The following is a 27,185-nucleotide window of genomic DNA, read 5'->3' on the forward strand; positions in this document are numbered from 1 at the left end:
GTCTATTTTCTAGCAATATTAGTGTGTAGCTTATGTTCTTTAACAAAACATATACTGATAAATCCCAATGTCACGGTTACCAGTGCAAATAAGAAGGCAGCCTTACAACTAGATTCGTACGTGCTTTTAATGGGATTAATGGCCCACTCTGGAGCAACTCTCACATACTCACCATTACTTAAAGCATTCTTTATCACTTTTTTCAGAACTTTGGGGGAAACATCGGGAGGAGCTGCGTCTTGCAACCTGGTAGGAAGATTCCGAATCAGCACTGATTGAAAAAATGCAGAAGCCAGGGACATTCCTAAAGTTGACCCTGTCGAACGGAAGGCGTATTGGATGGAAGTGGAGGATGCCTGTTGTTCTGGAGGTACTGCGGCTATTAGCGCCAGAAGAGTTACAGTCAACATGGCAGAATAACCACAGTAAGGTAATATTAGTAGGGAATACTGATCCCAAACTGGAATCGTTGGAGTAATCAATGCCACATGAATAACGCCCACTATCGATAAAAACGAGGTCACAATTGCAAACCAAAGGTACTTCCCTGTCAATTTCATGTAGAACCCTGCCCCAACTGACGATAAAGAAGCCAAAAAGACGGAGGGTACAAACCGTAATCCATTCTCAGTGGACGAAAACTCCAGAACAGTTGTAAAATAAATTGGAATATAATAAAGACAAGTAAATCCTGCCATGGTACCAAACCAGTTAGCCAGAGATGAGGCAAGAACTGTTCTATTGGCAAGTAATCGGACAGGAACAATGGGTTCCGTAGCGGAGTAAAGTTCAACATAGGCAAATACCAATGAAAAAGCCACAAACCCCGTAACCAGAGCTGCAAAGGACCACGTCTTGTAAAGCAATTTCTGTCCACCTAGATCTGCTGCCAGCATCGCACATACCAGAGCAGTGATTAGAGTGACGCTTCCAAGTACATCGATTCTTTTTAACTTGGATTTTGTATCTGTGTCTTGTGCACCTAATCCAAGAGATCCTGAAGGCAAGTTCATGAACAAATATACCACCACTGCCCCAATGAAGGCCAATGGCACTTGTCCTAAGAATACCCATCTCCAACCATATGCATCAGATATGAATCCACCAACAAGTCCACCAGTGGAGGCTCCTAGGGCAAAAAAGATGTTGGCAATACCTTGAAAAATACCTCTCTTACGCAACGAGATCAAATCTGACATGGCGATTGTACCAAGCGTTGTTAGGCCACCAGAGCTCAGTCCGGTGAGAAACCTCCCCACGATTAAAGTGGTGAATGTTCCTCCAAAATGCTTGGGCAATGCACAGATAAGACATCCACAAGAGAAAAGCAGATTGCAGAGGATAAGCAGACACTTTCTTCCAAATATATCGCTCAATTTGCCGAAAAGTGGTTGAAATGCAGCCATTGCGAGTAAATATGATGTTGCAATCCAGGAGAACTTTGGAAGGGCATCCAAATCGGAGGATATCACCGTCAACAACGTTGTCACCACCGTAGAATCCAAAGCTGCCAGAAAGGCACCCATGAAAATTGACCCCAGGATGAAATACAATTGTGGGGGAGGGACGGCATAGCCAGAAGCATCAAACTGTTCACTCTTACGTTTCTTGACTTTTTTTCTTCTTAGTGAGACACTAGGAGAGCTAGAAGTGCCTACGTTCTCCTCATTTTCAGATGCCTGTGAAGCGGCGCCATAAGTTGAGGATACTTCAGGTTCCACACGATTAGTCAGTTCATTTTCGGTGGCAATCTCATTAGCCACAATTCCCTCCACACCAGTTGAAGTGTCTAGTATATTGGGGGGAAGCAATTCCTCTGCTCTAAGGAGCGCCTCGCTTTCCGAATTCTGTTCTGGCATTGGCGGATAAAAATAGTTCAACTAAGAAGAGCAAAGGTGGAGGGGTCGTCAAGGGTGAAGAAAAGGAGGTACAGGGCTGAGATGTTGAATAGGCATGCGTTATTGGCAAATATTTTTGGATATAGGCTTTCGAGCCGTTAGCGGTAGCCCAGAATATGGGGAAAAAGAAAGACTGGAGGGTCTCAAGCGGCACGATGCGCGCAGTGTTGTTCCAGCTTTGGTAAGGAGAAATTCGGGGTTTCTGGTTGCCTCGGCCTTACAAGTTTCCTCTTTGGCTCCTGTTTCATTTTTTTTCGCGCAGGCTGACATTTTTGGATCTCGTCCGGGTAACACTAGGACACGAAAAACAAGTGTTTGTTTACATTAGACAAAGCTAAACAGTTGTTACAAGATCAACCCTTTCAAACACTGTTAACCTTCCAAGTATTATGAGAGAAATTGTATGTCCATCCAAAATCCACTGCCACCCTATTTTTGCACTTTAGCCAGAAACTAACCTTATTTTAGATCCATTTATCCACTGGTCAATGTGGTAACCAGATCGTAAGTGACTTATTTACTTTTCAGAACACCGTAGACATGGACCTTTTACTAACTTACAACAGGGTGCTGCCTTTTGGGAAACAATTTGCGGAGAGCACGGCCTTGACGATGAAGGAAACTACGTAGGAGACAACGATCTCCAGAAATCAAGATTGGGCGTGTACTTTAATGAGGCCAACAGCGGCAAATACGTGCCTAGAGCTGTACTAGTCGATTTGGAACCTGGTACCATTGATGCAGTCAGATCTTCCAACCTGGGAAACCTTTTCAGACCAGACAATTATATCTACGGACAATCATCTGCCGGAAACGTTTGGGCCAAGGGTCACTATACAGAGGGAGCAGAGTTGGTTGATTCAGTCATGGATGTTGTAAGAAGGGAAGCTGAAGGTTGTGACTCCTTACAAGGTTTCCAAATCACCCATTCATTGGGTGGTGGTACAGGTTCCGGAATGGGTACCCTTCTGATCTCCAAGATCAGAGAAGAGTTTCCAGACAGAATGATGGCAACCTTTTCTGTCGTCCCATCTCCAAAGGTTTCTGATACCGTTGTCGAACCATACAACGCTACACTGTCCGTATACCAGCTGGTTGAGTATGCTGATGAGACCTTTTGTATCGACAATGAAGCTTTGTACGACATCTGTGTCAGAACTCTGAAACTAAACCAACCTGCCTACGAGGACTTAAACAAGTTAGTTTCCGCTGTCATGTCTGGAGTTACTACATCTCTACGTTACCCAGGCCAACTGAACTCTGATTTGAGAAAGTTGGCTGTGAACTTGGTGCCTTTCCCAAGATTACACTTCTTTATGGTCGGATATGCTCCATTGACCGCCTTGGGTTCTCAGTCCTTCAGATCTCTGACTGTTCCAGAATTAACCCAACAGATGTTTGACGCTAAGAATATGATGGCTGCTTCCGATCCAAGAAACGGTCGTTATCTCACTGTTGCTGCCTTCTTCAGAGGTAAGGTGTCTGTCAAGGAAGTTGAAGATGAGATGCACAAGGTTCAAACCAGAAACGCTGACTACTTTGTTGAATGGATTCCTAACAATGTTCAAACTGCTGTTTGTTCTGTTCCTCCAAAGGGTCTCGACATGTCTGCTACTTTCATCGGAAACTCCACATCTATTCAAGAACTATTTAGAAGAGTCGGTGACCAATTCAGCGCCATGTTTAGAAGAAAGGCTTTCTTACATTGGTACACTTCTGAAGGTATGGACGAGTTGGAATTCACTGAAGCTGAGTCTAATATGAACGATCTGGTAAACGAATACCAACAATACCAGGAAGGAATCGACCCAGATGAAGAACTAGATTATGCTGATGAAGATGTTCCACTAGTTGATGTTGCAGAATAAGTACTTCAAGCCAATAAACCTGCGTGCTTGATTGGTGGGAGAGGACTTGTGGCACCTACTGAGAAGGGAGAAGCTCAACTGTATTTCTTCTTCATTTACTTTAAGGGTGAAGACCATTTTTGTCCTTTAATGTTTCTTTGTTTTATTGTTTATTGTTTCTTATATACCCAAACTAAATATACTAATGTTCAGTGATCCATGAAGGAGCCCCTCCCCCAGCGAGTCCAAGACTGGCCCCGAAATTTCTATAATCTGCTACAGCCAGGTTGGGATGTGAAGTTCATCAGTGACTGCACCTGGAGCCAAACTGATGCCACGTTGGGCCAAGACAGTGAACTAGGGGTCCAACTTATCAAAATACCTGAATCCGTCAGAGCGCGAAAGCCTAATGCCAGCTTCAACTTTCAGAGTTGAACCCTCCCCTCCCCCAATACGTATAACGATCAACCCACAATTGCACACCACAGACGTTTGTAAGATCTGATGTTGTGGCCATATGTTGTATCTCACATCAATTCATTGCCACAGGTTTCGTTACCCGATCACGCCAATAAAGATTCCAACGTAATAGATGACTCCTCCCATACAGAACCAATTATTCAGATAAGCCCAAATAAGTATAATCTACCAACTGTTGCAATTACCAAGAGATCTTTGTACTTGTTCAACTATCGTACCTACTCACCAATTGCTGCGCATGTACGAAAACTTTCTTCATTGGAGGAATATGGTGAGAATAAGAATGTGAAAATTACCTCCGATGGGTTCATGTTTGTTGTTGAGACGTCCAAGAATTACCTAATGGTGTTCACCATTCATAACCTTAAGAATGGAGAGGTAACCACACTAAATGAAGTACAGACTGTTTTTTCATCCAATGGCACGTTATTGCAACAGGGGTTCCCCCTAATCGAAACGGAATCATCCTCAATCACTTCCTTCATTTCGACAATGTTCTCCAGAGCTGACCTTGAGTATCCTAATTTTGATTTTGGTTTACGATTCAAGTTGGTGCTAAAAGTGCAACGTCCATTGGTTGCCTTTCATTCCCACTCTTCTGATGTTCTTATGCTTCTATCCACAGATCCTCTCTCCTTTCAAGTGATCAACCTTTTTTCGAAGAATAGGACGGATGGAAAGCATATTGAGGTTCTGTTGTTGGAGCAGTTGGACTGGTATCGAATCGATCAGTCCGAAGTTAAGTCGTGGATTTACTCTAAGCGATGGAGTTGTTTTTTCTGGCTTACAGAGAAGGGAAATATTTGGAAGGTACGTACTGAGATTGGACCGTCAAATGGAACCACCAAACTAGATGGGGTATGTTTGTACAATCAGGAACTAGAAGATCAAAATGATCCTAAAATTGTTGGTCTTTACTTGAATGATCTTCAAGATTGCCTTTACCTTGTGGATGAGAATGAAAACATACGAATCTACCATCGAACAAATGAAAAATTACATCTATGGAGAATTGTGGAAAAACCATTATCTTTGGAAAGGTTAATTGACATCCAGTTTTCCCCTTCTGGGCAGTCTTTTATCACCAGATTTTTTAACGGTTGGAATATGTACAGCAGCATGGGAAATCTTTGTTTTTCATCCATTGATCATAGTGATTCTTCCATCGCTGAAGTTGACAACTGGTTGCAATTTGTGAGCGATATAAGGTTTACCCCTTCAAACGATTTAATAATATCCAAAGGAAGCTTGTTTTTTGTTGTTGGGCTTATCAATTTGAACTCGTCATTAAACCAATGTTCAAATAACTGCAAAAGACCAATACTTTACACCAGCGAGGAACTATTTCTATTCAAAGGTTGGGATAAGAATTTGACTGATTACTTTAAGCAGGATCCCGCCTTGTCGAGAGATGCTACCTTGTGGTTGCCAATCAACATACCTACAAAGTTTATCTTAAAGAATCTGCACATTACTAGTATAAGCTCGGATGAGAGTGGAACACTAATTTGTGTAGTTGGAAATAAGTCAGCACTTGTTTATCATGTTGTTACAGACAAATGGAAGCTGTTCGATTTGAATTCGGAAGTCACACTTCACCAAGCCGAATCAACTAGTAATGAGCAAAACAATAATATTATAGCTACCGGTTGGTGGAAAAATCACCTATTCATGGCTTTGAGAAACATTTTTGATGATAACGGCAAACTTATTTCAGCGTCAAAAGTTTTGGTATTTTCAACCTTACGTTTCGATTCCAATGATGAAAAGGAAACTTATTTTGGTGCCGAGGAGATTATTTGGAGTTTTGACTTTGAGGAAACTTCAGTTGACGAGTTCTTGCTCTATTTCAATTGTGATGTCTTGAGGTCCCAACTAATTGTTGTCAGTTCTGAATTCAATGTTTACACTTGGTCAATGAGTATGGAATCTCACGAAGAAAAAAAAACAAAAGGAAGGCTGATCTTGCAAAGAGGAAATGTTTACAGATTGAAGAATCTCTTTGCAGAAAATGATAAGCTAAATTCCAAAAGATTAAAGACTTTGAAATATGTTAGCTTAATTGACGAACACAACATTGTTATGTTATTTGAAGGGATCTTTTATTGCGTTCAAAGATCCTTGAATAAAGATCCTGAAAATCCTAGTTTAGTCAAAGTCGGTTACACCAAAGAAGTGATTAGCACTGGAATAGAGTTTATTCAAGTTGTTTCCGCAGATGTCGTGATTGCATTCAATGGTTGCAAATGTTTATATTTTGATCTGTGTCAAGAGAAGAATATATCAGAGGTGTCACCCATATTCATAGATACCGGATCAGAATCTGCTCTGGCATCCCACAGAAACCTTTCTAAACACCAACAAGATATACTGAATAACAAAGCTTTGACAATAAGGAAGACTGAAGGGACTCAGGCTTATCCCATATTGATTATGAGTGAAAAAAGCTTGCTTTTTGGTCTTGATATCGAGATCTCAACAAGAACAGTTGCATTTGAGGACACTGAAAAAACCAGTTTCATCTTGAATTTCCAGACCAAGAAAAGAAACTATTTGACAGATTTAATTGACCATCAATTGAAGGATGGTGGAGATTTTCAATTAGCAGAAGCACTCCATAAATTTGAAAAATTCAAACAGTTTCAAAACTCTTTAGAGTTGCTCCTGCTCAACCATGTGATGAATTCGACTGGAGAGCGCTCAGACAAGGATGTTTATTTTGACAGGTTGCACCATCTGATACAATCAACAGAGAACTCATTAGGAATTTACAGTAATTTTTTGAGGAAAGTAGAAGTCAGACATTGGAAATTGATTTTTGATAAACTAGACTCGGATCCTCGTACCATTTTGAAACACTTATTAGAGACAGAGAACAGCCACTTACTAGCACTGAATTATTTTATTATCATGCTAAATTACGAGAATGAAGACGAGGATGCGAAAAGTACGATATCCACCCAGGATCGACAAATGGCCACTAAAATCATGGTCAACTTGATCAATGATAAAGATTATGAACGTTCTTTTGAACTTTTCAGATTCATCAAACTAATTGATGAAGTGTCGGCTGTGGAAATAACTAAGGAAATACAGCAAGAGATCATAACGCCCATAGACAAATAGATAAATAAATAAAATTGACCAAATTATACATTTCTACAGCTATTGAGCTCCCTTCAAGAACTTTTGTACAAATGAATCTCCCTTGATCTTGTTCTGGTGATCAATGGATTCAAAGTATTGCATGACATGACATTGTTGTTTCCAGAAATTGACCAGCTCCTGGAACTCCATTTGAGCCTTCATATATAGGACATTTTTCAGTGGTAGATCTTTGACGAATCTCTGTCTTTCAAATTCTTGTCTGATCTTTGTTCTGACTTGGGAAGCTGGAATATCCAAGTTGTAATTGTTGACAAATCCTCTAGAGTGTCTTAAGTATCTACGGTATAAATTGAGCACCAGGGTTCTCATTTCCGTGGAATCCTTGACATACCTTGTAGTCTGGGCAAATGCAGTTGGGTTGGTCATCTTATGTTGAAGACTCCTCTATGTGTATGATGGTTCAGGTGCAGTAATCATTCGTCGCTAATTCGATGAGAGGATATTGGGTGTTGAACTACTTATCGAATAGTTAGGAATTTTCAGGAGGAGGTAGGTTGATTAAATACGTTCTATTAATTGGAATGTTGTTCGTTTCGGTCGTATTACAATCGAAAGCTCCTTTAGCAAGTAGAGTCTTTGAAAAAGGGTTTGACTAATAAGGCTCCCTTTCATTCTATTTGACGGTAGGGCACACTTCATTCTCAGATCTAACGTGACTCCACCAATTTTGAACGACGACCACTGAACACAGTTGTAAGAACGAATGACAATGACAGGCCACTTACCTAAAAGCGCTACTCGCAAGAGCTGACGATCCTATCTGGACTACAGATGTGATCCTTACAAACTTAAGATGTCTCGCAAAACCATTTGAAGGCACACTATACGATGAAAAGATGCTCTTGCCTTGAGACTCAAAGGGTTACTACTTTTAAAGGCTAAAAAGGTCAGAACTCTTCAAACACGGTCACAACATCAACTGGTGCTCAGTATCTATTGCATTCCTAACCTCTATCAGCCTTTTCTGCCTTTCGAGCTTCCGCTACAACGTGGTGTTAGGATTCGTTATTTGGCTTCCATCTCCATCTTTAACTCCATTTCTGCTTAGCTGTCTATGGAGTGTTTAGTGTATAAAGATGCATCGGTTGTTGGATTTGTCCTGGCGACGTTGATGGCGACGGGGATTTTTCTCTCATATGTCCCTCAACACAGTAGAATCATGAAACGGAGAACCTCAGAAGGGTTATCCCCATTCTTCCTACTACTGGGTACAGTCTCCGCTATCTCTGCCTTTGCCAATCTTTTACTCTACAGTAATGATGGAAGAATTTGTTGCCGGTTGGGACTGAGCGACTTTCAATGTATCAACTCACAAATTGGAATGATTCAAGTGGGATTGCAGACCTTGGGCTACTCATTGATCTTGGTCCTATGTGTCTATTATACCAGGGATTCATTGACGGAAAACCAAAGAGAATACGCGCAATTGCTGAAGGTTTATCGTTTCTTTCTCTTTTATGCTTTTCTGAACCTCTTTGTCGTTGTTTACCTCATAAAAAGGAAACAAGATACGGAAATATTTGTTCAGTTTGCAAACCTTAGTGGAGTCTTTTCTTCCTTGGTGGGTGGGTTTCAATATCTACCCCAAATATACACTACTTACAAACTCAAACATCCAGGTTCGTTATCCATAAAAATGATGTCGATTCAAACCCCCGGTGGGTTTGTCTGGACTGCTAGTTTATTCCTCCAACCAAACTCTAAATGGAGCTCTTGGTTGCCGTATTTCACTGCTGCCATGGCCCAAGGCATACTCCTTATAATGTGCATCTACTACAAACACACCTACAATATTGACGAGCTGGAAAGAGAGCAATTGGCTAGAATCACAGAGGAAAACTTAGCCTATACGTCTTTGGAAACCACTGATGATGGTCTTCTTCAATAAAGTAAATAAAGAGAAGAGTTATATATGTCTAAATCTATACGGAGATTGTCTTCCAAACATTCAGTCCATCAGATCCTGTGCTGACCAAAGTACCTGGTATTTGGCTGTGCCATCTCACATCCTTCACATCTCTTTGCCAATGAACAAAAAGTAGTTGTGGTGGAATATCATTCAGTTCTTTAGTTTCTTGTTGCTGTTGTTTGATTTCCTCGTCATCGGCTTCCACTGCCAAATCCCACAATGTCACTGTGTTGTCCTCGGATGAAACAGCAACAATAGACTCGTCAAGCGGGTTGAAAGAAATAGAAGTTATGGCAGATTTGTGAAAATCATAGTTAACAACAGGTGCTGGAGCCGGGGAAGAGCCGAAGCTTCTCAGATCCCATATACCCCAGTTTCCATCGTCATGACCAGAAGCCAGCAAATAGTCAACCTTGGAGCACCAGGAAATCACATTGACATCTGTGTCGGAGGCCTTCACACTGATAGCAGGCTTGTTGTTTTTAGAACGAGTATCCCAGATTCGAACATATCCATCGGTGCCTGCAGTTGCAAACACAGTTTTTTCTGAAGTAGACCATTGAATGTCTTCGATGGAGGCATCAGACGCAACAAATGGGGTGCCTTCTGTTGTCCAGCTGGATGTAGTTCTCGAAGTGAAGTAAACATTACCATTAACATCACCGGATAAAAGGGCACCGGTACTGATCAATGGAGACCAATCCAGTCCATATCCTTCGACCTTGCCATGATTTCTTATAGTGTAAATAGGAGCTCTGGATTGCTTGGGGATAACAAATCCGGGTGTGGTGAACGCTCTATATTGGGAGGCAACATCAAATAGTTGGACCTCACCGTTTTCTAGCATTGATGCTGTCAGATACTCCCCAGTTTTAGCAGCATGAGGAGAGACTCTGAGTCTATTCGTTGTACTCTTTAGTGGTATGTTCTCGTTTTCCAAGATGGGGTCAGAAGTGCTGCCCTCATTATCCTCATCGTCGTCATCGTCTTCGTCCTGTGCATCGTCCTTCACTAGTGTCTTTGATAATCCTGACAGCTTCAGCACCATCAACTCGTTATCCTTGTTTCTTTCGGCTTGAGTACCAGTAGCAAGGTACATCGAGGCAGGATATCTTCTTCTTTCCGATCCCATGTCATCTGGAAGAATATCAACTGTCAGACAAGGCCATGGCATGTTTACATTATGTAGCATCTCATAAACACTAGGATCAGCTTCCAACACTTCATCTGGTCCCAGAGGTTTGGATCTATGAGGTAAATACAAGCCACCCTCTTGTTCTGCTTCTTCGGTACGTTTCCTGTCCTTTTCTATGACTCGCTGAGCTTTTTCACTGGCGCCTCTTTCATCTAGCTCTTGATCATCGTCGTCTTCACCTTCTGAATCGATTTCCAAAATTTCTTCTTCCTCGCTTACAAGTTCTCCTTCCATGTCGATATCTTCACCATTTTCAGCCGAGTTGTCCACAACCCTTGTTGCTTCAGGGGCAGCATTTGGATCCGTTTTCACAGAGGCAATTTTGTTTTCATTGACCTCCTCAGCCGTTCTCTTTGCCATATTAAGATTTGACTTTTAGTTAGGAACAATCAAAGAAAAAAAAAAATTAAATCTCCGATGAGAACAGACCACCGCGAACCCCTTACATAAGCATAGTGTAGTCAGTCAACTTGTAGTAGATAGGACCCATCCATCCAATACGCTTGAGCTCCATGGAAAGGAAGGCATTTTTGGACCAAGAACCTCCTCCTGGATATGTGGCCGGTTTAGGAAGAGGTGCTACAGGGTTTACCACTCAAGCAGATGTTGGTACTGGAAGAATTGTGCCTGCAAGTTTTAGCGATGAAGAATCCGATGATGAGGATTTTGTAGATGATAGATTCAAGGATGCAGATGAAACAGAAAATGGGCTCAACGGTTTCAAAGAGAAAGACGATAGCGACAATGAGGCCGATCAAGTCTTTGCTGAAATTGAAGAGAGATTGAAGCGAAGAAATAAAAGGAAAAATGAAGTTCAAGAGGATGAGGAGCCTCTTGACGAAATCAAAAAAAACTTTCAAGAGTTGAAAAAGAATTTGACTTCTATCTCTGAGGAAGAATGGTTCAACTTACCGGAATCTGGTGATTTGACAAGAAAGAATAAGAGGGCACGGTTAGAAGAGCAACAGCAACAGAGGTTTTATGCGGTGCCAGATTCTGTCATTAATGGGGTGGTAGCTGACACAATGGAAACTTCCAATTCGATTGATGTCACTAAAATCTCTGTGGCAAAGGACAGGTTACTAGGGTTGAGGCTAGACGAACAATTAGATACCGAAGGGAATGACGTCCAGGAGTACTTAGACTCTCTCAAGGAACAGGAAGATTTTTCAGCCAAGTTTGGAGACATAAATAGAGCCAGATTGATATTAAACTCATTGAGGAAAACAGAACCACATAGGGGTTCAAGCTGGATTGCTTCTGCAAGATTGGAAGAGCAAAGCAAAAACTTTTCCAAGGCTAAAGAGCTTATCATGCAAGGTTGCAAGATGTGCCCTAGAGATGAGAATGTTTGGCTGGAACGAATCAGACTTAATAAAACTACTGATACAACTCTTTGCAAAATTATTGTAACAGAAGGGCTGCAGTATAATGTAAAAAGTGTTAAGCTGTGGTTACAGGCAATTGATTTGGAAAATGAATCGTTTTCCAGAAAGAGAATTCTTCGAAAGGCTTTAGAGAATTTGCCTAGAAGCGTTCCACTGTGGAGAAGAATGATCGAAGAAGAAAGCTCCCAGGAAGAAAAACTTAAACTGTTAACAAAAGCCGTGGAACTAATACCTGATAATTCTGAATTATGCGTCGATTACATTAGAATGGAACAGAAACATAATCTTGAACGGGCAAAGCTATTTTTAAAAGATTCCTTGACTAAAATTCCACAGTCTGTGGACCTTACCCTTCTATCTTGCGAAATAAAGGAGTATGAGCAAAATTCAGGGAATGAGCCCACCAGTACGGAGATACTATCAATTGTCTTCTTGGACGTTCTCCAGTCATTGAAGAATCAGGATAAGAAATTGACTTTCAAGGAATGGTTGAAGTACTGTGAAGAGTACGAAAAGAAAGGAGAATACAAGAATTTGGTCAAAGTGATTATTGAAAATACGGTTACGTTTGGGTTTGAAGACGTTCCAGAGCCAGAACTTGTTGCCACCGTGAATAAGATTGCCTACGAGTACGAAGGGACAGAGCTTGCCCGTCTTTCCAGTCTAATTTATTACGCATTAACAGAAAAATTCCCATTCAACTCTTCCGCATGGAAAAGTTTTATCAACCATGACAAGAGTGGAATTGAGGATAGATTCGAAAAATGCTTGGATAAGAATCCAACCTGGGTCGAGTTCTGGATTTCCTATAATTCTACTCTGTTGAAAAATGGCAACATCGAGAAAGCAAGAGATGTTTTAGATCGTGCTACGAAGCACAATCCTCGGGATCCAAAGCTGATTGTTAAAAGTATTGAGTTTTGCTTTAATGGACCCAACCGCACGGAGTCTTTGGAGTTGATTGAAAAGGGAATTGCAAAGTTTCCTGAACTTAAAATTTTTTACGTTTACAAGATCAAAATCAGCGATGCATTAAAAATTTCATCTAACAAGTTACTTCAAGTATGTGATGATGGCATTTCAAAACACAGCAAAGCGGAAGAAATGTACCTGTTAAAAAGTGAGATTCTCATCAAAGGGGGTGATATTGATACAGCAAGAACTACTTTGGAGCAGGGTATCACAAACTGTTCACAATCACTTTCTCTTAGGTTAAAACTATGTTTCTTGGATGAATTCAAAATGAGAATTATCACGAGAGCTAGAACAGTTTTGGAACTTGCAGTCACAGAAATCAAATCTGATCTCACCTGGTTCGAATTGATTCGCTTTGAGAATAGAAACAGATCAAAAGAAGACGCTCAGATTGTCCTTAGTAAGGCGTTGCAAAAGCATCCTAGTTCAGTTCTACTACTAATCTTGAGAATACAATTTGAAGAACGGGCTTCCAAGAGAAGAAACCTATACATCGAGGCTTTGAAAAAAACTAATGAAGATAAACTGTTAGTTTCTGTGATTGCTCACAATCTATGGAGAAGGGACGGTAAGCCAGAAAAAGCATTCAAATTTTTCAAACAGTCACTGGAATCTTCAGTAGAAAATGGAGACATTCTGAGCATATATTACAACTTCATAAGGAAGAATGGATCCCCAGAACAATTGCAAGATTTCTGGACTACGGTCGATAAAATCGATAAGGACCAACTGAAAAAAGGATATTACTGGATTCAAGAGACTCAAGACTTGACACCCTGGAAGCAAACCGAGGAAATGATCGAAAATACAGCCAGGAAGTTGGATAACGACTTGATATATGTTTAAGGTCCAAGGCACATGGTAATGGTGAGCAACGTTAGAGCCGAAGAGGACCTGACTCGGTCGCGACTCTGTCTCAAATCGCGGACTCTGTTGTTTGAGGAGTCAGATTGCTGATTACATATACTGTCCCGCATTTCTAATATCTATGGCCTTTTGATACCGGAGTCTTTTAGAACCATCATCCAGATGATAACTTTAACAAAGAAGCTCAACCTGGATTGGAAATGGATCTTTAGGCAGTCCTGCAATCATCTTTTAACGAAATATTTGGTCCATATTGTGGTTAACATCTTGATACTACTACTACTATATGGGATTGAGGAGTTGGTAAAGGTGATAGGCATAAAAGTGCCCTCCCCTGTCATACTAATGCTGGGAAATTTTGTGTTTTTAATACTTTTAAGTTGGGCAAGTCCTAAGCTTTTTGGGCTTTATGAAAAGGCAACCTTCCCAACACTAGAGCTACATCTAAAATGGATGAACCTTTACTTTGTGCCGTCCTTTATCCGTTTGCCTTTGAGTGATGCTATCAGCGTAAAGGAAGCTTTTATGATTATGGCGATTTTTATTGTCGGGTATGTCGTGTTATTTGCTTTAGTGTTATGGGTTTTGATACTTTGGGAGACTCTGGAAACCAGAACTAAGAAAAATGATGAAGAAAAACATGAGGAGGAAATTGAAGTGGTTCCGCCCGTGGAGAAATGCGGTGTGGTGGCAGTCGACTCCAGGGAAGATGTCTGCTCTAACGGATGTTCCTCCGATTCGGACCTGGATTCCAAGACTGATCACTCATCTATAGATCTTCTCAACAACATTGTCGATTATATTATTTTTTTTATCATGTTTATTGTGGGCATACCATTATTCCTCAAGTTTCACATTGCGCTTCTGTTATACCTGAGCATTACCGTGCTAGTTTTCAAAACCATTTTGGAAAAGACCCCAAAACGATACGCCAAAATCTTTCACCCTTTAATATTTACAGTGGGATTCACTTGGTTCTTCATGCAAATTTTCAACTGGATCTCCAAAACAGTCTCATTTCAAGATAGTCTAAGGCTGTATTCTACAGGAAGGACATATTTATATCTGTTTGACGAGAGCACATACCACTCGCAATGGCCCGGAGCCGGTGATTTTTTGGTATCTCTACTGGATATCTCTATCGTCTCTCTGTCGATACCATGTTTTAGACTACGGAAAGAATTATACCAAAATTTTATCAAGTTAACGAGCATCTGTACGTCAGCAGCCGTGGGATGCTTCTTCCTATATCCACTAATATCCCATCATCTAGGAGTTAAGGCCCCTAGAGCCCTTGCATTTATGGGAAGAAGCGTTACTATGGCCCTAGGAAAGCCACTTATTGCCAATATCGACGGATCAGTAGATCTGTTTTCGTGTACAACACTAATAAGCGGCCTGTTGGGTGTCTATCTAGGTGATCACATGATCAGACTCTTAGGATGGTCCAAGCGTCATTCAAGCAACATTGTTACGGTTGGGATGGTGTTGGGAATTAATTGCGGCGCGGTTGCTACAGCGCACTTGCTCAACACTAATCCCAGGGCAGCTGCATTCAGCTCTTTAAGTTTCGTAATCTACGGTCTCGTGATGGTGATCATGAGTTGCATCCCGGGGCTAGTCGATATCATCCATAAGATTGTTGGTTTCCAAACTTAATTTTGTCAATTAAGTGAAACCGGGGCCCTACTGGTAATGCGCGAATCTAAAACGAGAAAAAGTGGGGCACATACTGCATGCGCCAATTATTTCGATCGTAAGATAGTTACGGAGTCCTTACAAACCTCAGACTTTGCGCCTCAATTTAGCAAACCTTCATGTTTCCGGTGGGACATTTTCTTGGTTACATGCATGCTTGAGAAACTAACGGGATCACCCTCTTTGGACAACTTGGCACCCTTTTCAATTTGAATGTATAACGTACTAGTCCAATAATTATAGCAAATATCTCCTTTAGCACCATAGCCGTCACACACTCGTGGGCTTGTAAGCCAATCAAAATCTGTCAAATTTTACCAAGTTCCCAACAAAAACATGCCCAGGATTCACGCCAAAGGAGAAAGGTAGGGCGGACGAAAAAGAAATTCTAGATTAGCTATATCACCTTGCTTAGGACGCAGCTTCTAACCCCATACTTAAAACTTGCCACGCATGCATGCAAAACAATGGTTCGTTAGTATGACCTGCCGTGACTCCGAGCACTATCGAGTAATTTCGCGCATGAAGATGAGCCAATGATAGATCCCCATTCTGTTTGTCAAATAGTTATGTGTACCAGAAATCTGGGGAACATGTCGTAACGCTGGTGACACTTCGTGCTTACATTTATTTAAACAACGTTGGCTGGACTTTTTTTTTTCCCTTGAATTTCCTTTGCAACCCCGACTTTTTTATTGCATTCATTTGGGAACTCTTTTACTCCCCTTTATTTGTTACTTCTTTGTTGTCTTATTTGCCCACTTTTAATCCCTCTGGTTTGGTATCCTCCTCATCCGTTTTACCCACTACACCCAGTTCATGAAAGAGAACCAAGCCTCCAACAAGTTCAACCTCATCAAGAACCCAATAACCGGGAAGCCCCGAATTAGCCAGGCTTGTGACAGATGTCGTATAAAGAAGATAAAATGTGACGGAACTCTACCGAGTTGCACTAACTGCTCCAAGATAGGCTTTGTCTGCAAAATCAGTGACAGGCTGACACGTAGTTCCTTTCCAAAGGGCTACACCAAGAATCTGGAACAGAAGCTTATTGATATGGAGCTGGACCGAAACAGGCTTATGTTAGAACTGAACAGAATCAAGAAAGAAGGCTTTGATGGCACTAACAACAACATTGCTATGGCATCGTCCGTCTCCAGTTCTGAAAATCTCAAGAGTGATGACTCTTCAGAGTGTCAGAGTGTCACCGTGAGCCTCTCCTCAACGAGTGGCCCCTCTTTATCTCCAGAGCCAAAGCAAGACGATTTCCGTTTCAGAGTTGGCATGGATGGGTCGTTTGTCCTCAATCAGTTTCTACAATCCCCACTTATGGACTACATCAAATCCCTGAATGTCCTACAGTTTAACGGTTGTGCTAACTTTGATCAGAGCTTCAATGATGATCCTTTGGTGTTGAACAAATATCACATGAATCTAAACAGGTTTTTGAACTTGATTTTTTACAAGTTGCTCCTACCGTTGATTCACAGAAACTCAAACACTCTTAACGAAAAATTTGCAGAAGACAACAATAGTCTAGACTCGTTGATCTGGAAGTTTTTTACAAACTACAACAAATTAATTCCTATCTTGGAATTTGATTCCTTTTACAAGGACTACCTCCAATTTATTCACAAATACTACTCTAATAATCAGGTCTTTGTTGATGGGTTCAGAAAGTATTTCGAGTTTAGCGAGTTTGAACAGTGCTTTATTGTCAAGTTGATTTTGATTCTCAAGTTCACTCTACCTGTTATTCACGATACCTCCGTCCCTTCGGAAATCTATAGATTAATTTCTATGGATAGCCTACAAAGACTATTTGGAAACATCGATTTCCTCAAGCCCTCGACTGACAAAGTTTCTATTTTGCTGTTGGTCTTGCACTATATGGTTCTCTACGAATCCCCAAAATCTTTGCTGGACACTCAAGATGAAGCTCAGAAATATGATGAGTTCATTGGAAATTTACTATCCACTGCAGTTCATCACATCACTTCACTCCGTCTTCACATTGACCCAAGAAAGCTACAATTTCCAAGACCATTACCATCGAATGGTAATCGTCTCAGAATCAAACTTTCTTGGTGCTACAAACTGATTTCCAAACTTTTCCGTGTCATTTATAACATTGACAATGACTCCCTCTACAGTTTAGATGATTCACACTTGCCTGAATTGCAGTCTATCTCTATCCTACACGAGGAATTGGATGTCACCATTCAGTTCAACAACCTCCTTAATCTTATTCCCAACAACTTCCACAGCTTGCGGGACAAGCAATCGTTGAGTAAGATCAAGACTCAGTTATTGGAATGGCACAAGAATTTCAACACAGAGTTTGTGGAACATTTCAATCTGAACGACACTGACAGTGATGAGCTCAGTGCCGAAAAAATCAATGTGCTGCGATCCAAGCTAATTTCTCTAAATCGTTTGAACTGTTACAACTCTTACTTTCAACTGGTCATCGAACTACAATTGAAAGAAAATTTGGATAGTGTGGTGTCTGGAATATTTGGTTTGTCCAATGAGATGCTTATTGATAATAAATCTTCTACTGAATTGTTGAACACCCTACAACAAACGCCGATAATTCATCAATCTTCAATTTTGGTATCCCTATGTTACAGGATTCAAACTGGTAATTTGCAGGACGAGATTTGTTCAATCTTAGTTAACAATTATGAAAAACTACTTCAATGTAACGATGCTGGATTGCCGATCAAAATTCTTCCCCAATTGGTCCACTATTTTAAGGGCAAAATATCAACCAATTTATCAAACTCTGCTGCTCATGAAGACTTGATGAATATGTTCACTTTGAATGATAATCTCTCTACAACTACTACCGATTTGGACTCTTTCATAATTCCGCCAAAGAGGAAACAGGACCAAACACTACCAATTGGAACAAAGCGCTCAAAGTCTGCTTCCACGTCCTCCGTTATCTCTAGCGATGACTGTTCATTGTTTTCCAACTCGTTATCTGTGCCAACTACTTTCTCGGGAAGTTCTATCAGTGTTGGAATGGATAATCCGCCAAGCTCGCTTTTTGGAAGTTACAAGAGACCATCTTCAATAGTCAAACAAGAACCAACAATCAACCCGAGGTCAAATGGCACTAACACCGATAGCAATCTATTCGATACCTTTAATGATTCTATCAAAGGCTCTTTGAATAACGGTTTGAAGAAGTTGAAAGATATCAGATGCAATTCTGTCGTGGAAAGATCTCACTCTTCCCAAAGAAATGATTTCTTGATGGATCAAGAGGACAGTATAACCAAGGAGACCATCAACTTTTCTGAGCTTTTCACCTGCGGAACTCCAACTGCGTCTCAGAGTATTGACAGATCTCCCAAGTCACTGCTGTTAAATGACTTAGCTATAGCTCCCGATACTTTGGTCATCAAACCAGACGCTGAAGACCTGGACAGATTGAAAAACAAAATCAGATCTGTCAAATCAACTGTTCACTAGTCTCATTCTATTAATTTATAAATAATATTATATATCTGTATCATGACATTAAACAAAATAAGAGATACTCTAAAAAAACAAGATGTACATTATTCATGAACTTCGTAAATTATTAATGCAAGCTTTCTGTACGATACAACTTTAAAACGTCCACATCATCGTCGTAAGATTCTCCTTCGTCACTGCTGCCGCTATCTTCATCCGAGTCTAAGCCTTTCTCATCAAGGAAACCATCTTCAAGTTGTTGAGTTTCGACATTCCCTGTCTCATAAAGTGGATTGTCAGGTTTGGCATAACTCTGTCCGTCATCATTAGGGTCTTCATAATCATCCATGTCGTTCATCCATCCGGTGTTAAACATTAAACTACTGTCTGGATTAGATGGTTTCAGGGACTCTTGATCTGCATTCTGATCCTCAGAAGGTTCGTTTTCAATCTGGAACTGGTGGTCCATGGAAAGTTCTCCTTCTTCCATAACAAAATTCTCAGAAAAATCTTGAGTGTCTTCGCCTTCAATATCCATGTCTCCACCAAGAATCGAATTATACTTCTTTCTGATGTCCGCTAAAGTGCATTTGACATAATTCAGCCAATCCTCGGTGGAAACAGCTTTTTCGATAACTTCATCAAGATTAGATTCATAGGACCGACAAAACTTGACAACCTCTTCAGCGATCAAAGTAAGATGACCCATGTATCCCAGTCGCAGTCCGCTTTGTTCTTCATATTCATCGCATTTTCTTTGACCAGCTAGAATTAAATCCGTAATGGCACTACGGTCAAACAAGTCTCTCACCAAAAACTCATTATAGCCAACAGTCATTGATCCAGTGAGCAATTGTTGAACAATATCAAAAACCACATTGTGAAGAAAGTTGTTCCAAGGAAACTTGAAAAACATCTCGAGAATGGTTTTAATCACCTCATTATCATACAATGCAATCTTTAATTCATCGCCTACAACATTCTCCTTTTTCAGGTTGGCTTTTCTTTTTGAGGCATCAGTGATTTCTGTGACTTCATCTTCATCCATATTAGTACTTTCTTTCTGCCCATTGCCATTTTCGTATTGACTATCATCAAAAGTGTTCTCCCGCTGCTCCGGCTCTTCGGTATCTGACCCGTCCACGTTCTGATCGCTTAATGACATCTGCGACTGATTCTTCTCGGAAAGAGTAAGATTCTTGATCTCGTCAATACCTTGATCTATACTTTCTTCCTGTAGATCATCATTAAGTTGTGAGTTGGTACGAAGCTGAGCCCTAACCTCATCTCTTTCCTGAACAATTATAGCTCCTTTCTTATCATTGAGTAAGGCCATGTTCGAGCAATGAAGCAGTTCGGCTATCAACTCGCAAATCTTGAATCTTTCAAAGCCTAAAGGCTCAATTGTACCAAATGGGGTTTCCAGAACTTTCTCACTTTTTCCTTTCAACATCTCCGTGAAAGTTGGAATTGCTTTGCTGAAAACTTTCACCAGATGTCCCAAATATATTGGATCTCTGGGATTAGGTGGATGTGTCTCTATGGTTGTGTAAAGAACAGAGACAAAATCGTAATCCGAGTTGTTCTTCCTAATAATTTCGATAAGTATGCCGACACCATTTGCTAAGCCTGTTCCACCGTGCAACATCAACTCTACTAAACGCCCAATTACAGGTTCGGAGACAAGCTGTCTGGTTAGATCATTTGGGCCAATAGTAGAACTATCCGTATTTGAGTTTGCAGATATGGTGATGAATGCCTTCAAAAAGTCACCCGCAGCTGATTGCTTAGTTGATTGAACATCTGGACCAAGAAACTCAACAAGAGATGAGATTAAGTTCTGTTCGTATAACATATCAATAATACCTGTGGAACAGTTAGGTTTATCTGTCGAAATCACCTTTAGTAAAAAGTCCATGAGAGGCGTATTGTCAATATGTTTCATGAATCGTTCAACAAAATTTGGTTGCTGCAAGATGAATGTGATAATTTCGTCAGTTTTCATGTCTAGCAATTGCTCATTAATCTTCATAAAATAAGTAGCTGTGGTCGAAGGTAAAGGTGTTTGTAAATCAAGAACACCCCATAGAGAATTCAACAAATCTGTATTCTCCATTAGTGCATCAACAATAGACCAAGCATCACTGGATAGTATCTCGGTAGACACTTGAGTTCTACGAGAATGAATCTCTTCAGGTGTTTCCTCTTGTTCCTCCTCATCTTCACAAAAGTCAAAACTGTTATCCTGGTGCCATGAGTCTAACCCTTCCGTATTCGTGACATTCATAATGTGTTCTGATTCATCTTCCTCCTTCTCATTGATATCAGTTTTGTCATCTTTTTTTACATCCTTCGAATTTCCTTCAGCCATATTACTTTTCTCACCCGAGGATGACTGTTCATCTTTAGAAAAACCCCCATTTTGTATTCTTTGATCTTCCAGAAGGTACTCGATGAGCTGTGCCATAACAGTATCGTTGCAAAGAAACTCTATCAACTTGGCATTGGAAGCCATTAATTGCTGCAAGATTTCCGGGTCATCTAATAACTCCTCTAGAGTGCAATCCGGCTTCTCTAGTAATGAGTCGATGGTAGAGACAGGACCATACGAATTGTATCGCCAGAATGATCCTGACATGTTAAGCGATGGAGTTGTAGCAGATTTATGTATAAAAAATGAATTATTGGAACGGGGTAATGGAGTAACAGTATTGAATAGCACTCCAGTTACTTATGCGATGCCTAGCCTGTTGTCCGTTTCTGGTTTCGGTTTGGCCTGATTATTCCTTTCTGTGCACTCTAATAGGTCTCCCTTCGTCGTCCTTCCTCAAAGTTCTTCTTGAAGCTCCAAATGCGTTTCCTCCACAACTGATGGTTCAAACGGTTGCTGAAGGAGTTATAGAGTGAAATGGGCTTTGCACACCTAAACGTATTGTATTATAACTACAGAGCTGTTCTATCACCGTAAGCAATTTTGTCGGATGCGTGATGAATACTAATGGTTGGTGAACGACCTATGATGAAGGGGCAGAAAAAGGGCACCAGTGGAGCGAGCGAAAAGTTTAAGGTTAATGTCTTCCGTAGGTTCGATTATGTAATATATATGCCTTGTGATACTAAGAACGGAGTTACTTAGATCTATAAATCACCGGTGTGAAATTGTTCCAGCCAAACTACGTAACGGTCCATTATCATGGGTATACCTTCGGCATGAAACTTGCTTTGCACTTTATTCTTCAACAGCTGGGACCCGTCTCGTTCGATTGCTCTAGAGATTAACTTAGCCAAGAAAGGCGAAAAATCTCCATACCACCTGTAAGACCATGCCAGAGTTTTAACAATCAGCTCTAGGATGTAATCTTGGTTTAGATTAGAGGGGATATTGACACGTAAGTTCAGTCTGCGGAATTCGGCTGGGTCAGTTTCGTAGAAATCGTATAGTTGGAGTAATGCTAAGGCACTAAAAATTGAAAAATTGGCACTTAATGTTGTCTTCAGCGCTGCAATACCTGCTTCAAAATTACAAGAGCGGAAGCATGAAAGCCCAATTAGCTCCCACTCTAGAGCACTGTGTGTTAAATTGGCCCCGCCTGACTTTCGTTCTGAATCCCAAACTAGTCCAACCATCAAGTCGTCGTACAGAGAAAGGAACAGCCCATCTAACCATCTTTCGCATAATCTTTTTGACTTGAATTTTTCACTTGCAATATCTCTTTTGTGAGGAGATATAGATCTAGATCTTGTTTTGTGAATTGTATCAGATGATGGTACTTCTAATTTGCCATTGAGAAACTGTTTTTCTGTTTGGCTCTCGGATCTACTGGCCTGGTCACCAGGCTCTAAATCGTTCTCTTCCTCTTCTTCCTGAAAATTTAGCTCTTTGTGGTATTCTTCCTCCATAACAAATAACTCAGACCTGAGACGAAGGACCTCATCCCAACCAATCTGCTTAGTCAGATATGCCAGAAGCGCATATGACTTCTTAAAGGTTCCACTATACCTAGTGCTATGGTACACTCGGATCAAAAGTGGCTCTGTGGCATTGATTTCGGCTTTGCTAGCAAGGCCTAGTACGCCATCATTGTTGAAAACCGGACCCTTTGACTCTGCATCGTTCCAAATCTGTTCAAATTTGCCATCTAGTGGTTGAGGAAATTCAACATCATGAGGAGAAAGTGGTTTGAAAATATCAGATTGTCTCATTGAGTACATTGGACAAGAGTTAAGAGCCAATAAAGCCGACTGATAATCCTTTCTTCGAAGGTGAACTTTTACTAAAGTTTCCCAACATTCAAATTCGGCTGGGGCAGCTGCAACAGATCTACTTGCAGAGGTAAGAGCAAGATCTGGTCTATTCTTTTTCAGAACAAATTTAGCTTGCTCATTCAAGAGTAGTGCATCTCGGGGATCAACTTGCAAACCTTCATGTAGAACGCCAACAGCTGCAACTTCATTGTTATTCAAAAGGTGCAATTTTACTAGCAGCAGGCGAAATTCATCGTTCAATGTAGGCTTCTCGGAGATTAATTCTTCTATTTTTTCCAAAGCAAGATCATAAAGTCCAGTTATCTCAACGAGCTTCAAAAGAGAGTCAACAAGATAGTTTTGAACATATGTAGGTTGCTGTACATCATTGGAACATCCAACTAAGTACCCTTTAGGCAGAAAGTATATCAACTCCGAAACAGCGTATTTCGCCGAAGTAGACGATAAAACAGGATTGTATTGACACATTCCAGGCATATGGCGTGCCGGATCATCTGGGAATAACAAAGCTCGGATCAATGAAGAAACGTATGTTTCTCTCCATAGTCTGTCAGTAACACCGCTATTGTGCAATGCATTCTTCTTCCTGTCTCCGAAAATGAAACTGGTGGAGTAATTGCCAGCGGGAAATTCCTTCCGGATTCTCAAATCACCTTTCGTAAAACAATTCCAGGAACAATACGTTCCCACTGAGTTATTAGAGGAAGATTTTTTGGACGAGTTGTCACTCAAGTGAATTGTCGAAAGGTAGGCAATTGGTCCTCCTACAGTAGACAAGTCCAATCCAGTGATATAATGATAGGTACCGGTTTCCTTGTGGCTTGACTTATGCAGCCTAGAAACATGGATTAGGTCGGCCGGTCCCAGATCTTTCAACGAAGGAAGGATACTGGTTCGAAACCCCAGTGATTCACCGTAGGTTTTTTCGTGAATTCTTGGAACCACCACCTTATGTCGTTTCTGGGAAGAGTGGGAGTTTAGCATAAATTTGCGAAGCCCACTTTTCTTCTCCGGACTCTGAACTTCCGTCATTGTAGAACGACTTTGATCGGAGTTGAAAGAATAGGTAACTTGAACCCTAAGAATCGAAGAGGTATCGGTGCGTGCACACACGTTTAGGTGTTTACAGGAGATGTCTCGCGAATGACCAAGAATTACATGGGATGTTAGTTGTCGCCTATTATAGTGATCAGTTGCTAAGTATTGAGTTGATGTGGTTGGCGATTCTTTCTTGGTCCAGATTCTTTCCTATTAGAACTAGCTTTCCTGTTGTGTAGGGCGAGCTCGAGCCAGTGTTTGGACTGTCGATAATGTCGTACGTTTGACGAACTCCTTGGACCACTTTGAACCCGTCCGGAAATGCCAGTAAAGCTTTAGTTCTATGAATATCGACCTCTAACGAGCCGAATGAACCCTCCCAAAGGGCTTCTTGGAGTATGTGCTCAAATTTTTGCAAGCTGGTGAAATCGAAGAGGGGCAAATCGATGCAAATTGTGGAAATTCTAGAATCATGAAAACTTGGCTTGATCGATTGTATGCTTTCTATGTCTCTGTTTTCATATGCGTGAAGGTCTAAGATCTTGGATAAGTCAATGTCCCCAAATTGCGTTTCATATATCGGAGCAATGCTGTTGATCGTTTTAATCCGTTTCTTGATGCGAGCCTCGTCTTGTTCGTTGATTCTATCACGTTTATTCAGGAGAATGACATCGGCGAGTGCAATCTGTAAATGAGCGGTCGTCGTCCCGTCTGTTTCTGTTGATATATCCTCTCCGTGCCAATGTCCTCCAACATCGTCAAGGCAGGATTCAACGTGCTCACTATCCAAAACACACACAACCCCGTCAATATACACATTACTCGCTAATCCGTCATCTACCCAAAACATATTAACAATAGGACCTGGATCAGCAACACCTGTTGTTTCAAGCAGAATGTAGTCGAAACCGGCCTTCTTGGCTATCAATCTCTCTATTGCTGCAACTCCATTATCCTTGACAGAGCAGCATAAACATCCATTTCCCAGATCCAACCATTCTTCGTAACTTTCTCCCTTATCTTGAATGGTTAGACTCTTTTCAATTTCTACAGAATCTCCAAATTCGTTCAGTATGACTGCTAGTTTTCTATCTCCTTTTTCTGCTATACTTTTCAGTAGGGTGGATTTACCTGATCCTAAGTAGCCAGTGATTATCGATATGGGCACCTTAACTGATTCGTCTACAGCATTTCTTATAACGGAGACAGGATTCGAAGGGTCAACAATCAACTCTCCCTTGATTTCAGAAACATCTTCTACCAACTGTGGGATATCCTCATCCATTCTTGCTGACGAAAAAGATTCCTGTGCGATGCTCCATGATATCCTGGTATCGCGAACAGAAGTATGCATTTTCCAGCTCTTCCACTGTTAGTGTCAAGACGGGCCTATCTAAGTAATGATCAATCTCAAACTATTGGACTTAGCATTGCTATTCCTGATCGGGCTACACCTATTTATATCTCCTTTTACCAAAGTGGAGGAATCGTTCAACATCCAAGCCTGTCATGATATGATAGTTTACGGCTTTGATGATCTCTCTCATTATGATCATACTCAATTTCCAGGTGCAATTCAAAGATCTTTCTGGGGAGCCGGACTTTTAAGTATAGCTATCAGGCCTTTCAAAGGCTTGCTGTCCAGCTTCTTTGCCAATTGGCCAACAAGACTATTCTACCAGTATTTGGTCAGGGGACTATTAGGCTTGTTCAACGGGCTAGGGTTGATCAGAATCAGGAGAGTTCTGAGTCGCAATATCTCAAAGGAAACAGCATTTTGGTATATGATACTCCAAATGTGTCAATTCCACATCGTTTATTACAGTAGTAGAACATTGCCCAACTTCATAGCGTTACCGTTAGTTTCAAACGCCTTTGCGTTATACCTAACGCACGAGAATGTATCATTTGCTGTCCTGGCCTTTTCAGGAGTGGTTCTTAGAGGAGAAATTGGTGTCTTTGCCGTAATTCTGGCGATTGTTAGTGTCCTTCAAACCCACAATTTCGATAATTTCCTCCATATTTTTAAGAATGGTGTCGTTGGCACCTTGGCAGGTGCCATTTGCAGCTACGTATTCGACTCCTATTTCTGGGGATACAAGGTAATCCCTGAGATCAATAGTTTCGTCTTCAATGTTTTAGAAGGGCAATCAAGTATTTGGGGAGTCGAACCATGGTATGCTTATCTAATGAAGTATCTGCCAAACTTGTTTAACAAATCTCCTTTACTAATCTTAGTGATACCAGGACTTTTTCTAAAGAATGATAAACTGAAGAACTCAAAATCTCTCACACTTTCATCGTTACTGTACTTGGCAATCATTGCATTTCAGCCTCATAAAGAATGGAGATTTATAGTTTACATTGTTCCACCACTTGTCATCACCATATCTACAGTACTTGCACAACTACCCAGGAGATTCACAATCGTCAAAGTTGCTGTTTTTCTCCTAAGTTTCGGCTCTTTGCTCATATCCCTGTCGTTTCTTTTCATCTCATCGTATAACTACCCTGGGGGTGAAGCTTTACAGCATTTGAACGAGAAACTCCTTCTACTGGACCAAAGTTCCCTACCTGTTGATATTAAGGTTCATATGGATGTCCCTGCATGCATGACTGGGGTGACTTTATTTGGTTACTTGGATAACTCAAAATTGAACAATTTAAGAATTGTCTATGATAAAACAGAAGACGAGTCGCTGGACACAATCTGGGATTCTTTCAATTATGTCATCTCCGAAATTGACTTGGATTCTTCGACTGCTCCCAAATGGGAGGGGGATTGGCTGAAGATTGATGTTGTCCAAGGCTACAACGGCATCAATAAACAATCTATCAAAAATACAATTTTCAATTATGGAATACTTAAACGGATGATAAGAGACGCAACCAAACTTGATGTTGGATTTATTCGTACGGTCTTTCGATCCTTCATAAAATTTGATGATAAATTATTCATTTATGAGAGGAGCAGTCAAACCTGAAAAT

The 27,185-nt window shown here is 40.8% G+C and overlaps 13 protein-coding genes across 13 annotated transcripts; 7 read left to right on the forward strand and 6 right to left on the reverse strand.

Annotated features, from left to right (window-relative positions):
• Nucleotides 1-2: 2 nt before the first annotated feature.
• PAS_chr4_0532 (Permease of basic amino acids in the vacuolar membrane) lies at nt 3-1,859 on the reverse strand (the record flags this gene model as incomplete). The annotated part of the gene is made up of 1 exon (XM_002493926.1): nt 3-1,859. The coding sequence occupies one exon, from the start codon at nt 1,857-1,859 to the stop codon at nt 3-5; it is 1,857 nt and encodes a 618-aa protein (XP_002493971.1).
• Nucleotides 1,860-2,287: 428 nt separating this feature from the next.
• Nucleotides 2,288-3,766, forward strand: PAS_chr4_0533 (Beta-tubulin; the record flags this gene model as incomplete). The annotated part of the gene is made up of 2 exons (XM_002493927.1): nt 2,288-2,299; nt 2,465-3,766. 2 exons carry the CDS (start codon nt 2,288-2,290, stop codon nt 3,764-3,766), a joined length of 1,314 nt encoding a protein of 437 aa, XP_002493972.1.
• A 483-nt stretch (nt 3,767-4,249) lies between these two features.
• PAS_chr4_0534 (Hypothetical protein) lies at nt 4,250-7,351 on the forward strand (the record flags this gene model as incomplete). The annotated part of the gene is made up of 1 exon (XM_002493928.1): nt 4,250-7,351. The coding sequence occupies one exon, from the start codon at nt 4,250-4,252 to the stop codon at nt 7,349-7,351; it is 3,102 nt and encodes a 1,033-aa protein (XP_002493973.1).
• Nucleotides 7,352-7,390: 39 nt separating this feature from the next.
• PAS_chr4_0535 (Hypothetical protein) lies at nt 7,391-7,759 on the reverse strand (the record flags this gene model as incomplete). Its single annotated transcript, XM_002493929.1, has 1 exon — nt 7,391-7,759. The coding sequence occupies one exon, from the start codon at nt 7,757-7,759 to the stop codon at nt 7,391-7,393; it is 369 nt and encodes a 122-aa protein (XP_002493974.1).
• Nucleotides 7,760-8,447: 688 nt separating this feature from the next.
• PAS_chr4_0536 (Hypothetical protein) lies at nt 8,448-9,281 on the forward strand (the record flags this gene model as incomplete). Its single annotated transcript, XM_002493930.1, has 1 exon — nt 8,448-9,281. The coding sequence occupies one exon, from the start codon at nt 8,448-8,450 to the stop codon at nt 9,279-9,281; it is 834 nt and encodes a 277-aa protein (XP_002493975.1).
• Nucleotides 9,282-9,315: 34 nt separating this feature from the next.
• Nucleotides 9,316-10,857, reverse strand: PAS_chr4_0537 (Essential nuclear protein involved in early steps of ribosome biogenesis; the record flags this gene model as incomplete). The annotated part of the gene is made up of 1 exon (XM_002493931.1): nt 9,316-10,857. One exon carries the CDS (start codon nt 10,855-10,857, stop codon nt 9,316-9,318), a length of 1,542 nt encoding a protein of 513 aa, XP_002493976.1.
• Nucleotides 10,858-11,009: 152 nt separating this feature from the next.
• Nucleotides 11,010-13,706, forward strand: PAS_chr4_0538 (Splicing factor, component of the U4/U6-U5 snRNP complex; the record flags this gene model as incomplete). The annotated part of the gene is made up of 1 exon (XM_002493932.1): nt 11,010-13,706. The coding sequence occupies one exon, from the start codon at nt 11,010-11,012 to the stop codon at nt 13,704-13,706; it is 2,697 nt and encodes an 898-aa protein (XP_002493977.1).
• A 183-nt stretch (nt 13,707-13,889) lies between these two features.
• PAS_chr4_0539 (Hypothetical protein) lies at nt 13,890-15,386 on the forward strand (the record flags this gene model as incomplete). The annotated part of the gene is made up of 1 exon (XM_002493933.1): nt 13,890-15,386. One exon carries the CDS (start codon nt 13,890-13,892, stop codon nt 15,384-15,386), a length of 1,497 nt encoding a protein of 498 aa, XP_002493978.1.
• An 858-nt stretch (nt 15,387-16,244) lies between these two features.
• On the forward strand, nt 16,245-18,908 carry PAS_chr4_0540 (Zinc cluster transcriptional activator; the record flags this gene model as incomplete). Its single annotated transcript, XM_002493934.1, has 1 exon — nt 16,245-18,908. The coding sequence occupies one exon, from the start codon at nt 16,245-16,247 to the stop codon at nt 18,906-18,908; it is 2,664 nt and encodes an 887-aa protein (XP_002493979.1).
• A 112-nt stretch (nt 18,909-19,020) lies between these two features.
• On the reverse strand, nt 19,021-21,531 carry PAS_chr4_0541 (Protein that forms a complex with the Sit4p protein phosphatase and is required for its function; the record flags this gene model as incomplete). Its single annotated transcript, XM_002493935.1, has 1 exon — nt 19,021-21,531. One exon carries the CDS (start codon nt 21,529-21,531, stop codon nt 19,021-19,023), a length of 2,511 nt encoding a protein of 836 aa, XP_002493980.1.
• A 500-nt stretch (nt 21,532-22,031) lies between these two features.
• On the reverse strand, nt 22,032-24,143 carry PAS_chr4_0542 (Member of the ChAPs family of proteins (Chs5p-Arf1p-binding proteins: Bch1p, Bch2p, Bud7p, Chs6p); the record flags this gene model as incomplete). Its single annotated transcript, XM_002493936.1, has 1 exon — nt 22,032-24,143. The coding sequence occupies one exon, from the start codon at nt 24,141-24,143 to the stop codon at nt 22,032-22,034; it is 2,112 nt and encodes a 703-aa protein (XP_002493981.1).
• A 205-nt stretch (nt 24,144-24,348) lies between these two features.
• On the reverse strand, nt 24,349-25,482 carry PAS_chr4_0543 (uncharacterized protein; the record flags this gene model as incomplete). Its single annotated transcript, XM_002493937.1, has 1 exon — nt 24,349-25,482. The coding sequence occupies one exon, from the start codon at nt 25,480-25,482 to the stop codon at nt 24,349-24,351; it is 1,134 nt and encodes a 377-aa protein (XP_002493982.1).
• A 115-nt stretch (nt 25,483-25,597) lies between these two features.
• On the forward strand, nt 25,598-27,181 carry PAS_chr4_0544 (Alpha-1,6-mannosyltransferase localized to the ER; the record flags this gene model as incomplete). The annotated part of the gene is made up of 1 exon (XM_002493938.1): nt 25,598-27,181. One exon carries the CDS (start codon nt 25,598-25,600, stop codon nt 27,179-27,181), a length of 1,584 nt encoding a protein of 527 aa, XP_002493983.1.
• Between the last annotated feature and the right edge of the window lie 4 nt (nt 27,182-27,185).

The sequence above is a fragment of the Komagataella phaffii genome, chromosome 4 (assembly GCF_000027005.1).
Source record: "Komagataella phaffii GS115 chromosome 4, complete sequence".
Classification (NCBI taxonomy): Eukaryota; Fungi; Ascomycota; class Pichiomycetes; order Pichiales; family Pichiaceae; genus Komagataella; species Komagataella phaffii.